Genomic DNA, 15,437 nt, shown 5'->3' on the forward strand with positions numbered 1-15,437 from the left:
TTTATAACTTGAGTTGACTTGCGGAATTGATCGTTAAATTCCTTATGATTATTGGTATCTCACATTGTTCCTACCTATGTATAGTATTACGTAAAAAGCTATTTTCAGATCGGAGTAAATCGGGGAGACTGTTTTTCAATTTTAATAACTTCGCCTAATTTTTTTTTCTTGATTGTTTTATGACAAAATGTCATTACTCACTACCATTTATCGGAATGTGTACTCTCGTTCTGTAATACCTCTATGAAAAACAAAAAATCGCATCCCTTATTTCCGCTGTAGCGATAGGCGTCGCGGCTTTTGCAAGAAACACTCGGTGTACGATGTTGCATACTAAATAACATTTAGAAAACCCCCGAAAATCTAGCTCCGGCGTATATACCTGGAGCGCCCAGTGTTTAAACACCTTACACCGCGTTACCACAATTGACGCAAGGGTGGAGTCTGCATCAGCAACGAAGACAGCGCTGCACGCCTTATACGCATGGATTATTCGAGTGGCGTCACATCGACGGTGTAGGGCCTCGCTATAAACGATTTCCATTTAACCACGACTGCGCATGAATAATATTATTGTTTCGCGTAGATGTTAAGGGAAGCATCATCCATCAATAGTCGAGCGTCGAAGGGGCGTTATGTTCCGTGTCTGTCTTCTGTCTTTTCCTCCGTCCTCACATCTCGACGGCGAGCGAGCCTGGCCTGGGCCATTACAATATTCGAAATATTATGCGTATAACGTTGGCTGCTAGGAGCCTCACTCGTATCTAGCTGGATGCCGGCTATGTGTATAATATACATTATACTTAGATGTATACTCTTATCGAAGCTGTGCAGCCTGCACTACTACTAAGCGAGTGCCGCGCCGCGCCGCGCCGTGAGCATCCACCAACGACTTGTCGTGTACCGCCTAGCTGCAGTATATGCCTATACCCGTTTCAGAATTGCGCCAAGAGTGACGCTGCATCGTTTGAGCACGACCCAGGCTTTTTTTGATTTATTCTCGACCTAAGGATGCATGCATAGTGATGAGAATTTCAATCCCAACTTACATACATGTATAATATTATACAACGCTGTGCATCGAGATGGAAGAATTGCTACTCTTTAAGCTACACAGGCTATCGATATTTAACGAATTTCGAACGGCTCTATATACAAAACACGGACTTAGGAAAGGAAATACTATAACCGCAGTTATTGTGGATTGTAGTTGAACGCGATGGAATTTCTAAAACGATCTTAGTCCCATTTTGCGTTGAAGGGAGAGGACTGCTTCTGCAGAAATCGTTTTTCCAAGTCCGTTTTTACACAGACGTAGAGAATGTGTATAATAATGTCATATTATATGTATACGTCTCGTTATATAAAAGTGAGATACCAGGACACCCTGTATATCTGCCGTTGCGGCAAGTATACTTGGCTTGAAGGGTGGTGGGCCTTGCCCGAAGGCGTAAAGTTCTATACATTCGGGACGTTGCTGCACGTTACATATATTAAGGACAAGCGAGCTCTTCGCGTCATCAGCATACGGCAAGTCACGTATTCGCCTAACTCGGTCCGGACACCCTTGCGCACGTGATGGAAAATCAATTGCAGAGCCACCTGAGAATCTCGCCGATTCAACCTTATACAAAAACAAAAGGTTAATACATCCGAAAAATTATTTTCTTTCCCGTAACAGCACTAATCGTAAATTTGATACGTTGAGTGAAAAACAGCTGTATATTATTACTATTTTCGGTGGTTTACTGAAGGCTTCCAGAATGCAGGAGTTTTATGAAAAGGACTCTGTATACGGCTTTAAAGTAACACACAGTCGACTCGTATTTGATGTATCGCCGCTACAAGGAAATGAAGTCAACTAATCGGAGTACTGATGAAAAGGGTGTATTCTCAGCCAATAGTTGACGAAGAAGACCCTCGATTATGGCGTTGTAGTATTCCACGCCCCACAAAATGTATGTAGTTGGAAAGCATGCACGAAAATAACACGGACCTTACGCGGGAAATTTTGGTGCCCATGCGGCTCACATTTATACTTGAATTTAACACAGGTACGGTCAGAAGTAGGGATCGTGCAACTCACAATTAGTTGCAAGTGTGTTGCTCCATCTGAAGCAGTCCCGTTCTTCCTTTCCCGTGTCTTCTCTTTTGTACAAAAAAAAAAAAGGATGTACGAGTATGATGAAGTGGTCCGTTACTTCTGAACTATTACTCGTAAGAGAGTCTAACACGGTGAAGTAGCTTATTTGATATTATTACAAAAATACCAAGAAAATACGATTATCAACTGCGAATTGTTCTATCTTGTGAATAAATAGAACACACATCGGACTTGTTCAAAAGTAATGTCAAGCATTTTATATTACACATACAGAACACATTATACACGTACTACATAACATACGTTTATTAGGCATATTATATTCATATTAGGTATCGAACCTTTTGTCTAATACGAGTAGATCATAGTTTAAAGAATATTAAGCCACAGTTTGCCACGTGTACCTAGCAGCATAGAAGGCGTTCACGCTTTTTCTTTTTTTCTATGTCCCAGCAGACATCGGATTTGGACACGCTGCTCTGTAGACAGGAGTTGGAGCGATTGCCAAGACTCGACGACGCGGACGACACCGAGTGCAGGGATCCGAGGGACCACTCGGCGCAGATGGATGACTTCTTCGAAGTTGGCGTTGGCGGTAGCTGTAGACCCCAGGCAAGTTTCGTATCTTCGCGAAATCAGCCGTCTGGTAACGACGACGACGTATTCCTGAGGCCTCCGTTATGGGAGGATATAACCTCGAGTATACAGAAGCTGGACCCCGAAAACGCTGACATGCTAGCGTCGCAGTCCCACGTAAAGATTGAGTCAGAGGATGCAACATCGCCTGCATTGTCCTCCGTTGAAATTAAGACCGAGCCATTGGCACCACCTCCGCCAACGTTGCATTTGCTCGAAGGGCCCGTCTCGAATTCTTTGCAGAGCTTCGCCACAAGGCCGACGAATTCCACCACGCCAAGCGGTATTGCCGGTGGAGGAGTGGTCCAGACGCTATCGCACAACCGGTCAACGGCGTACAAGACATACCACTCGACAAACAATAATACTATATCAAACAATAACAACAACATTAGTAGCAGTACTAACACCATGAACGCTGCCAGCAACAACAACAATAACAACAACAACAACAACAACAACAACAACAACGATGACGACAGCAGCAGCAGTAGTAGTAACAATAACAACAACAACAACAATAACAACGCTACTGTGAATAACAACAACAACCACCACAATAACAGCAGCAGTAACAATAACATCAACAATAACAACAACGGTGCAAACGATAACACCAACGGCCATAGCAATGGCGCTGACAATAACGGCTCTCCAACGGGTTTTCACCGTAATCATCACCATCATCATCATCATCATCACAATCATCATCAGCACCACCATCACGGGAACCGTGGAAGCCACGGAAATCCATCGACCGGGAATTCGGTTAGTTCAACTTTGTACGGACCAATGACTAGACTGATGTACGTGTCGCCTTTGACGCCACCAATTTCGGATCCTGGTTCACCCCTCGGAGGACCTCCACGGAGGACACCACCTCCTCCGTACCCCCAGCCAACGATACTCAATCCAAGGATCCAGCCGCAGCACATTACGAAATTCAACCGGCGAAATAATCCTGAACTTGAGAAACGGCGAGTTCATCATTGTGATTTCATGGGTAAGTGCTGGAATAATACGTTACAAATATCGTTATTCCCATTCGATCTCTTCTCATCTTACAAGGAAGTTATGCCAGGTCGATCTCTCCGATATGATGTCTTTTTTAATATCTTATAGTAGACTAGAAACTAAGCGACACTCATTTTTTTCACCTGCCATTAAACACTTTGAGGGGGTGATATGACCCACCAAACTACGGCATGTCAAGGAACAATTTGGCCCATTTTTACGAAGAAAATGAAAAGAAAAGAAAAAACCTGCCAATTCGCCCCTCGACATGCCATACTTTGAAGGGTGGCTTCACCCCCTTAAAATGTTTAATGGCAGATGAAAAAATACGCGACACTTAATTTTTGGTCTACTATAACATACCACCATAGAAATTAAATCGGAGAGATCGGCCTGGGATACCTTGTTAGAACCCTGAAAATTACATTCTCCCATTTATTTTCCAATGAATTTCCTCTGGTGAGTGCGCACTTACTGCTGATTCTACAAACTGTTCGTTTCAAATTTCACTTAAACTACTATGAAAAGTTTAAGACGTAGTAGACTCTTCGCAATTTCTTGCCGTCCAGGTTACAAGAGTAGATCTTTTTTTATCGGATGAACCGGTAAATTTTAAAGTCTAAAAATACATTTGTTGTCATGTGTTCGACGAGACGGCGGTCAATGAGGTGATAAGATTACCACGTAAGAAATTACCGCGAGTCCGCTACATGGTACAGTTTAATGCTTGTATAGGTATACGAGTAGATATTTGTCAACGGTGACAGTGTTTCAATTGCGACTGAACATTCTAGACAGTATATGCATACCTGTAGAGTTATATGGTTTGTTATTCGTTTGGTTCACAGGATGTACAAAGGTCTACACGAAAAGCTCCCACCTTAAAGCACATCAGAGAATACATACCGGTGAGTAAAATCGTAGCGACACCTAACTCTGTTTACTCGCTTGTACCTAGCCGTTTACTTGCTACTCATTGTCATGGTTCCTTTACCGCGATTAGTTCCTAATTTACAACTGTCAACAGCGGGTAAAGCGATATAACTTATAGTTTTGGAGCGGCACTGGACATAAATCGCGTATCAATGTAGAATTGGGCCCTTCGAAAATGCCTGTAAAAACAAATCGGTGACAAGTGCTGGGTGCGCAAAAGGGAGGGAATGCGTCTTGAATGAAGCATCGAAATCAATTGTTGCCAAGTACACAAACGCGGAAACTAAAATTTGTATTTATAAGATAAATTGGCTGCTCATTTCTAACCGTATTCATAATACTCTGCACGCCATGACTAAATACCCTAAGAACTTGCACGAACAACGAACGATGTCGACAGGTTCTGCGAATATGAAACTTCGCTATAATATCCATAGAGAATTATTGTCCGATTGAATGGTACAAGTTTTCTGCCGTATGAGATTATATAGAGGCATGTTAGATATGTTGCGGAAGAGCTTATCGACACATCTATAATGATACGACGACGGCTTTGGAAGGTGAAGGGTGATTCGACCATGAATTTATATAATTGGACGAATAGCCGGTGTTATGGGTAACTGTAATTTGTAATTGAGGATGAGGTTAAAGTAATGCAGGTGGAAGTAGAGAGTTGGGCCGCGAGGCAGTTAGAAATGGCGCATGCGATGGATTGTATAGGAAAGCGACGAGAGTGTCGAGATGGATATGGGGCATTCCGCGTGTATACGACCTGACCAAAACCATCACCCTCTGAGAATCGGTACAAACGTTGTGAAATATTTTCGTTAGTTGATGAGAGTGCGTGTGGGATTTTTTGTAGATTTTTATTAAAAGACGTTTATACATTAGCAGCCCGCAATTAGTTTAGAAGCTGCGTGAATTTTTTACTTGAATCATTCTGAATAAGTAATAGCAATAATAATAATAATAATAATAATAATAATAATAATAATAATAATAATAATAATAGTCATATGTCAGTACTGAAAGAGTACCTCGCAAACTCACATGAAACAAAGTAAACAATCCAAAATTTTGTTTATTGAATAGTATCTGAACATTTCATATCGCCATGCAAAGTCTATCCGAAAACACAAGTTTGGGCAAATTGTGCGATTTCGGATTCAGACTTTCTATTGACCCATAAAATATTCAGAAAGCATTGAGTAAACAAAAGTTTGCATCGTCTACTGCGTTTCATTCGAGTCCGGAGCGTGTTTTTGTGTTTTGAAAAGTGATTTTTTTCTTCATAGATTGCAAATTGATTCAGTAAAAACAATTAGTTTCTACACTATATTTGGCCCTGCAAAAAAATTTATACACGTTTCTCATCTACACTATCCGGGGAGTATTTTGTAAGATTTCGATGACACAAAACGTATAGTTTACAAAAAAAAATTGCTAAATTAAGTCATTTTTGATATTCCACTAACTTTCAGGGGCCGCCATATTATGTTGCATATAATGACATGAAAATACACTCGACAGAAGTAATTTTTTATTTCTAACTCTTTATTTGTACGATCTACAGTCTTCGGGTTAAAGCGGATTAAAACTTGGACTCTGTCGATTTTCGAATATATTTTTTTGACTGCTATCGTCTAAATTTTTTCGAATAAAGATCTAAAAAAAATTCCATACATTACTCTTACCGACTGCCGAAAACATTCCACAAAGTTTGAATCTTTTCTGAGAGAGTGAGCGTTTTTGTCTGTACGACTAAACGCCGAATGCCCTGTACATATTTTACATACATGTCTTGGCAGTATACATAGGTATACCTATACAGGTGGCAAGGTTTGCTTCAGGGCGTGGTTCGTCCCAATCTGCACCACGCTACGGTGTACCGCACCGTACCACATGTAGGTAGGTATGTCGTACGTATTGACCTGCACGCATCTATAGGTACGCGGGTACTCACGATTAGCTACGCATAATGTAACACAGGCAGACAGCGCACAATATAAGCGTGTAGCTACTGGCCCGTAGCCTGCAACCCACCTCGGCGATCACCTCGTAGGTGAGCATGAGCGAGCGATGAACTGTGCAGACCACGGTGACCCACATCTTAAGCTATATATGTACGTAGATGTAGCATAGGTATACGTATGCGTGTAGGTACGTACGTACGTAGTACTGAAAGGCCGGGACCAAACGGATTCTGCGTCCGGGCGGGATGGATCACACGTTTGTCCGGCAATGAGATCAATCGTACAGCCTTTCCCGTAATAATATGCGGCCCAACATCCGCAGCGTCGTTCCAAACGTCATGAACCACTTTCGAATTGGTCACGATATTAGTTATCTTGTTTGCGCCACGTAAACGGTCCCCGTATTAACGTCAACAGTGCAGGTATAAGGCAGGTAGAGGTATGCATTCTATGCACGCGAGTAAATCTCGCGTGAAAACGACGGGACTGAAAAAAAATATCACATCTGTCAGGTCGCTTCTACTATATTGCCCGTGGGATTATAATGTGAGAATTGTACGGGTGTGTGATCAGCGTGCTCTGTGGCAGTACGAGTTATAGAAATTCGGGCATTTGAATCACATTAGGTATACGTAACGCAAAATACAAACGCATCGCGTGTATTACCTTGAGCATCTGTTTCGTGACCTGTAAAATTCATTATGTGCGAATTATGCTCTGTCGTCACCGTTAGTACTTAAATGCTACAAGTATATAAGGAATCCATAATATGCAATATACCTATATGTGTCGGAAGCTTTGAACTCGGCGATCAACGCACGTAGAAGGCGAAAGGTAAAATGTCGAATAATTAGCAATCACGAAGACTTAGAAGCTGACAGGTGACTCTTGTGTTTCGCTGAGACCGTCGCGTCGTTGTACTATACGGATATACCTGTAGTATGTCCGTTTTTGCGTATTCCACACGTACTTTGCAACTTGTCAAATGTTTTTGCGCAGCGGGATCAGGAATAAACGCGCATCATATTGTAGGTGCACCCAGGTCTCGATGTATTCGAATAATAGCTGAACTGTTGAAGGTACTACGTAATCGTATGCATTCTACCGTCGTGTCGAATGTCAGCGGATGGCATAGGCGTAGTTGGAATATCGTGGATATGCAGAAGCAACGGGAGATTAGCGAGTTGAGAGCCTCGGGCACATGGCTGCGTCACGGTGGCCTCCTGAATGAACACTCGACCCGCTCGAGGTCCACACGGCCGCAACGCCCTTACATTATACAGTACGCTCACGTACGTGCATACATATACGTATGGGTAGGTACATACCGCTACCTCGGCCACGCACGTTGGGCCGCGGTGCACACCGGGGACTAGGGGGGACCAGGGACCAGGCATCAGGCACCAGGGACCAGGGACCAGGGACCAGGGACCAGAGACCAGAGACTCGAGACCGAAGACCGGCAGTTGGACCGTTGTCGCGGACTCGTACATACGAATGATTCCCACATGTGTGCCCGTGCACGCGCTCTTGCACCAACACTCGGTTGCGCGAACAGTCGAACACCGCGCAACGTGTTTATAACGCGAGGCGCGCGCGGGCGCGAGGCTAGCCACATTCCTCTTTGACCCACACTCCGTCCTTTTCGTCGCATCGCGGAGGATCCGCTCTCGCCGCTCGCGGAGTCGTATCACCTAACCGTGCGGCTTACGACCGCACGTATACCCATACCCATACCCATACCCATACCCATGCCCATGCACGCCGCCGCGGGTATAGGTAGGTGGTATCCCTAGACCGCACCGCGATGACTCGTTGCCCGTTATACTCGCTCTTATACCTGCTACACTCTGTTCCAGACCTGGACCTGTAGATATCTATATAACTCATACCTAAATTCCATATACATATACAACTTATATACCTGTCTCGGCGCGATACGCCAGGTTCGTTCATTCATCAATTCATTCATTCCTTAATTGATCCACTCCTTCATTCATTCCTTCATTCCTTCATTCATTCCTTCATTCCTTCATTCATTCATTCATTTATTCATTCATTCCCTCATTCACTCATTCGTTCGTTCGTTCGTTCGTTCGTTCGTTCGCATCTTCATTAATTCATTCAATTATTCGATTCTTCATTTGCAATATTTCTCAAACCACCATCTCGTTTTCATTTTAATTCCCGTTCCTTTTGCCATTCCGCAGTCGATCGGAAATGAAGATCCGTCCATGTGTGGCCATTCGATAGGTTACAGGTACAGCTACCGCGGTATAATCGCATCGTAATGATAATGTAACAAAGTGTATCGATTACGCCTCGTCGTCGAATGAGCTGCCATACAGATCAACTTTGAACACAGTTGTCGCACAGAAATATAAAAGCGGTTTCTTGTTCACCTTCCGCCAGATGAGATGAATAAGATCCCGTGGCATTTGTTTGCGTCAAGTCACTTCGGTTGAAAGGTGAGAGTCAGCTGCACTTTTTCCGGGCTTTGCGTTTATGACGAAGAAAAAATATTGCAAAATTATAAGTAAAGACATATTTGAAAAGGCGAAACTGATGTTTGGTAATTGGAATTTCAGTTCTATAATAGCAATGTTACAGGATTACCTAGAATTAAGTGATCACCTTCTCAGCTTGAATGTGATTTAAAAGGCCATGTTGGAAGTGACAAGGAATTCATTGCGATTTATTATCGGTATCGAATTTAAATCGATACTCAATTATCAGGGAGAGAGCATCTCGACCATCCGCTATCCTACTTTGGTACATCGTGCGTGCGGCCTATCATAGAGGCGACCGGACGTCCACCTTGGTTCCCAAATAAGAATGAAACGAAAAAGTTGACGGTATGCAGTGGCTGTGGATGAAGGGAGGAAGCAGAAATCCTCAAAGGATAGAAGGCGAGGGAGGATTCATACCTCACGGATAATATCAGCGATCGGGATTACGCGGCGCATTGTGTGCCGTAGTTGGATGCTATACTATATATATAGGTATATCTTATTGTAGTTGTGCAGCGAGAAGGCTGTAGTGTAGCGCTACGGTGAGTTGTACGAGTGCATAGAAAGGAGACCGGTTGGCGAAGTCTCTCATCTCCTCTCGGCTCACTCGGCTTCTCTCTTTTCACTTGGGTCGCGCAGGGCGAGGAGGCTCGGGGGAATGACCATAGAGAACGTGGGCGTACCGTTCGTTCAGCGAGGCGCCCGGCCGACGACACAGCTCACCCAACTCAGGGGCATGCAGTCTTCGTGCGCGCTCTATATGCGATCTAGGCATAGCTACCGTAGGTGTATTAGGCAGGTATTAGGCATATACCTATATGTTCACCTCCGAACAACGGACACCGAATAATCCTCCCGATCGCGCTCTCTCCGCCTTTTATATAAACTACGGGAATGTATCATCGCCGCGTAAGTGCTTAATTCGTGACACGAAGACGGAAATCCCTATACATGTTGCATTGTTGAAGCCGTTGGCATCGATTTATTGTCCAATTATCTACCAATTACCAAAAAAACATTGACTAGCTTCATAAAGAACCTGCAGATAGAGACAATCGTGATACTACAAGTTTTTCGACTCAGAATAGTAAAGCTATTCATTTGTCACAACAATCTCACTTTGTTTATTTCAGCAAATACCATTTCGAAGATGCCCTGCTTTGCACCATGAATCAAATTGAACTTTTCCTAGACAGACAAAAACGGTGAAACGTCATTCGAATAACCGTAATCATGTACTTCTAGATTCTAATGCCGTTAGAATCGTCGAATTTCAAAACGCTGGAAATCGAAATCTAAAAAAATTTAAATGAAGAAAGGTCCAAGCTTAGAAAGTCTAAATGAAGAATCGTCAAGATTCTGACTATTTTATGTATCTTGGCTCGATGTGTACTCATTCGTTCTGACGATTCTACAGTCTGACTTTCTATACGTTGACCTTTCTACATTGTGACCTTTAAATATTCCTTATCTTTCCTTGTTATAAAATTCTACGAAGTGAATTTTCGATTTCGTGAAAACTCGATATTTTTACCCTGATATTTTCTATTGCGCGGGTTTTTTACATTTTGACCCTCAACCAAATTTTCGTTTTCGGAATTCGGGACATCCACTATCCGGCAATAATCTAACAACCCAAATTCGATATTCGAATGTACGGTAATTTCGCTGTACGGTGCACGTCTTGTGAAAATATAAAAAGCCGAAATGCTAGGGATAGGCACTCGATTCGGTTCAAATCGTCTTTTCGATAAACGCCCACCATCACGTGTGGTAGATATGTTTGCGATTAAGATAGCGTATATTTTTCGCGGCCGTTGAAGCTATCATTTGTATACCTGGCTCACATTACCGGAAATTCGAGTAAGAACTTCTGGCAGCGAATTGAAAAGTTTCTACGGGTCTTCCCATTGTCAATAATTAAATGACTTGAAATGACATTCATCAGTCTGCCTAATCGTAAAAGCCCCTTGTTTAATCGAGTCCAATGCCAAACTCTTATACGATACTCGGGGGTCTTTCGGTCACGTTTATTGTTCAATTCATTTCGGGAACCACACGTACGTGCTCATCGAGCGTTACAAATCATGGCGTGGCTTATAATTAAACCTAAAATTATACCAGTTTCAGGTAACGTTATATCAAGTGACCGCCCCAATATTTATTGTAGGTACTCTCAGACAATACAGAATGTTATTTCGTTTCTTTACTCTATATGTATAATCCACTGCTGTACATCATCGATTTGCGAAATCGCACATCCGTCCTTTCCCTTTCGTCATCGTTGGATAGGCAATAGGTATATAGGGTATATCCGAGGTTCTCAAATAATATCCTTGCGATCTCATGGTAAGATTGTGCCTGAGTATAAAGTGGCAAAGGTGGTGAACGTGGTGTGTATACGGCCCGTGAAGTGGTATTTCTAGGCCTCGAATCCATTGGTAATGTCTTCGTACCAGGTATATCGTTGAGTAAAATACATCATGCACCACCGTTCGAACGCGAGTGGAAAGCATCAAAGCATGCAGGTACAGTTAAAGGTCACCGTGCTATAGTCCCGAAGTGAACAGCTTGCAGCACACGGGTAAATTAATATACCGCATCCAACTATATGTGTATAGATCATACACGTATACAATTTACTTTTACCATGTGGGTTATGCCGCGCTATGGACCTACGCATACCTGTGTGCTCACCGCTATGACAATCGCCGAGCGCAGCGGCATTGTTCGCTAATGGCTTCGTTTAATGGAGCCGACTGATATCGTGCGGCAAACGATAGCTCACATAGCTTTAGCATGGGTATAATGGAGAATCAAAGCTTAACACGGATGTAGATCTGGTGTATGGTAAAACTTCATATGTACCTGACTATCACAGATTTTTCCCCAATTTCCGCTTCACGAGGTCAATCCCTATAGTCGGCTATCCTATACGTGTTCTAGATAATACCCCCTCATCGTTCTTTGCGGCTCGGCAGTGCAAGGTCTAATTTCCGAATTCCATTGCACGTATCTCTGTTGGTAGATTCGTCGTAAAGAAACGTTGCGATTAAGAAACGTCGGGTATCGAGACAAATATAGACGAAATGTTGAAAGTACAAGTAGTACAACCTCCAATTATATTCATTATATCTACCGGTTAGGTTAGGTTTATTTCCCTGATGTCACGGAATATGAATATTGGACAAGGTGGGCTCTCGTCTATCCATAAGACTTATCGGTATAGAAAAGTCATATACGTCCAATATCATTCTCTCGCTGCAGGCTATTTATTTGACTTTGCACATCTTAATATCTGAGACACTGGAAGTGACTTACACGAAAGATTAAAAAAAAAAAATGATTCACAGTGAAAAAGAGAACACTGGTAACAAACGGTATGGCATACAACTCTTTAGCCATCTCTATTTTGAATTTACCTAATACGTTTGAAATTCACCGCTGACTAACAATAAGTGTATAATGTACTCCAATCAATTGTAATTTATCAATACCGCTGTACATTACAACGGAATGTCATTTTCCCTGTAACAAGATTGCGTTCAATCCATCACCATGGACATTCCTATTGTAACATTTCATGAGCCACATGGAGCTTCTATAAAGACGTAAATTTATGCTACCTATATAAATATGAATCCAAAAAGTTTGAAAGCTAGGAATGTGATATAAAGGTGTAATTGACAGATTTCTAACCGCCATATCCCTTACGGAAAATTACGAAAGGTAAAAAGGGCTACAAGATAGTTAGAAATACAAGTAAGTTTTCGATGCGGGATGCTTCTCACTGTTTCCAGAGCCAAAGATTTTCGGTGTCGGGATGCCCCGGTGCCCAAACTTGACGTACTCGTGTAGTGCAGTGAAAATCTATATAGGATGATGTTACTTTGGTTGCAGGTGAAAAGCCGTATCAATGCCAGTGGCCAGAATGCGAGTGGAGATTTGCCCGCAGCGACGAATTGACGCGTCACTACCGAAAGCACACCGGAGCCAAGCCATTCAAATGTGCCGTTTGCGAACGTTCGTTCGCGCGCAGTGATCACCTTGCTCTTCACATGAAACGCCATCTCCCAAAACAGCATGCCAAGTGATAGCCGTGGTATGAGAAACGGAATGGTATCATCCATATTGTGTCGCATTACAGAAGTATAAGGAACTTGGAATAAGGTGCCTCCCGTTGTATCCGACAGCTGCGATTAGGCTACATAACAACCACCGACGTGGGATTGGGCTGCGGCGCAGCCGACGAGTAGCAAACTCTTCGTACCGAAGAACCTTATCCGGCACTACACAGTACATCGTACATACCTGTACCTAATATTATACGCATTGTGCCTTATAAAACGGTCACTATCGCCGGGCCAAGTGTTGGGGTATCACTCGATCCGCACATATGGAGACCGTTGGGTGCCAGTATAATTACACAAGCTTCGAAACTTATTATGTGTACATGTACGTACACGTATACACGCCGATTTTCGGTTTTAGTCGAGTGACTTTACAGTGGTTTGGAGTGACTCCACTTGCACGCGCCTTCTTGTTATTAGTGACACCAACTATACACATATACACATCACAGTAGTCGCTTTATAATTAGGGTGCTACAGTAGAAACTGAATCGCCACACACTACGTAGGCACAATAATATTACCCTTGACGCCGCGCGCAGAATTCCCTTCGGAGGGCTTGGGAATATGATGATCGATCAAAACCAAGTGGAGAGATTCGTGCATCTTATGATGATGTACCTATTGGATATGATATTTTATCGGGTGATATCTATTTCGATAATCAAAAATGGATAGATCAAGGAACAGATTGTAAATTAGATGTATAACGTTATTAGATCACTTTCCAGTTATTATCGATAAGTCATTTTTCATCTCGTGATAATCTGATAAAGGATTCTTTATTTTTAAGATTCATTTTTTTTTTTTCTTTTTTTTCCCCTTATAGAAAAGCATTTAGCTGTTTTTGATCAAGGAAAATCCACATGAGAGTAATTATTACACTGATCCTGTTTATTATATGATGTACTACGCTAGTCAAGTTACCAAAGTTTACCAAGCCCCGTCGACCGTAATTCTGTAAAAATTTCCAAGCCCGCGGACAAAACAAGCTGAATATCAAAATAACTGTCTTTACGACGCATTCTCGGTGGTCAAAGTGATAAGAGTGTATAGGTATATATTATACACACCTACAGAAACATGTGCGAAATATGTAAATATTATAGGTATACATATACACGCGATTTCCTCGAATAGGAGCGACGTACCGATATTATACCAGCAATATCTCGCATATCGCAGGGAACACGTGATTTTCTTTTCAATTCCTGAAGCAGAAAAAATAACTGGCATATTCAACTTAACAACTGTATTATTGTATTCATATGTAGAATGAAGGTATAATGTGCAGATTGTCCCGAGGTGGCTAAGTTTGTCGTGCCGCTATGTACAAATCAATTAGAAGTTCAAGCGGAGTGCCGTACATAATGTTGTTATAAGAAATCTATCCACAACTACGCACTTGCATTCGTAGCTGATAGTACAATTTAATCCAGCTACGAGTCATTGTACGCCAACATTTATTGATAGTTTCCAGCCAGCTTGCTTCATACCGGTTCGTTTAATCTTTTCCATGTTCTTATCTACTAAAGTTGTTGATAAAAGACCTGGCGATCTCAATCGCCAGAATTTTTGAACGGTTGAAATAATCGCTTTTAGTGAAAGCTGAAAAATCATATTAGGTAGGAAGAGTAAGTCGAAGACAAGCGAGTACGCAATACTTGTAACTAGCCCTATACCGTCCCAAAGTTCTCGGCGAAATTATTCACTTGATCATGGAGCTCTGATGGACAATTGATTAGAACCAATTCATAAATCTTCAGGAGTTAACGATCCATAAGTAGTACCCATGTATATCGAAAAATATTAATTCGATGTAAGTACCACTGATGCATTGTCGATACATGAAAAAAAAATGTAACTTACTCTTGCAAGTTGAATGTATCATGTTGCCTAATCCAAATATTTCTGTGTCCTCGACAGACGAAAATGTGTCTTTGCTCTTTGCATTTTTATTAGCTCCTACGCAATTGAATAGTTTATCCGGCTGCGTATTACTGCAAAATTGTAGTGAGACCGATGGGAAGTAGATTTTCTCAACCAGAAAATGTATGTATCATAGCTCGTATAACTTAACAATGTAACGTTTGTATTATATATCGAAACGTATATATATATATATATATATATATAT

The 15,437-nt window shown here is 42.1% G+C and overlaps 1 protein-coding gene across 2 annotated transcripts in view; it reads left to right on the top strand.

Annotated features, from left to right (window-relative positions):
• The window catches only part of LOC124404162 (Kruppel-like factor 18), a 67,673-nt gene extending 52,947 nt beyond the window's left edge, over window positions 1–14,726 (top strand). The window contains exons 2-4 of one of the 2 annotated variants that reach the window (XM_046878088.1): window positions 2,558–3,743; window positions 4,603–4,662; window positions 13,071–14,726. In XM_046878088.1, coding sequence (XP_046734044.1) covers window positions 2,558–3,743; window positions 4,603–4,662; window positions 13,071–13,264 — 1,440 coding nt within the window. In that variant the 3' untranslated portion in view covers window positions 13,265–14,726. The remainder of the gene's footprint in view (window positions 1–2,557; window positions 3,744–4,602; window positions 4,663–13,070) is intronic. The other variant, XM_046878090.1, reaches the window with a different exon arrangement.
• Window positions 14,727–15,437: the final 711 nt, after the last annotated feature.

Source organism: Diprion similis, chromosome 3, assembly GCF_021155765.1.
Source record: "Diprion similis isolate iyDipSimi1 chromosome 3, iyDipSimi1.1, whole genome shotgun sequence".
In the NCBI taxonomy this organism is placed as follows: domain Eukaryota; kingdom Metazoa; phylum Arthropoda; class Insecta; order Hymenoptera; family Diprionidae; genus Diprion; species Diprion similis.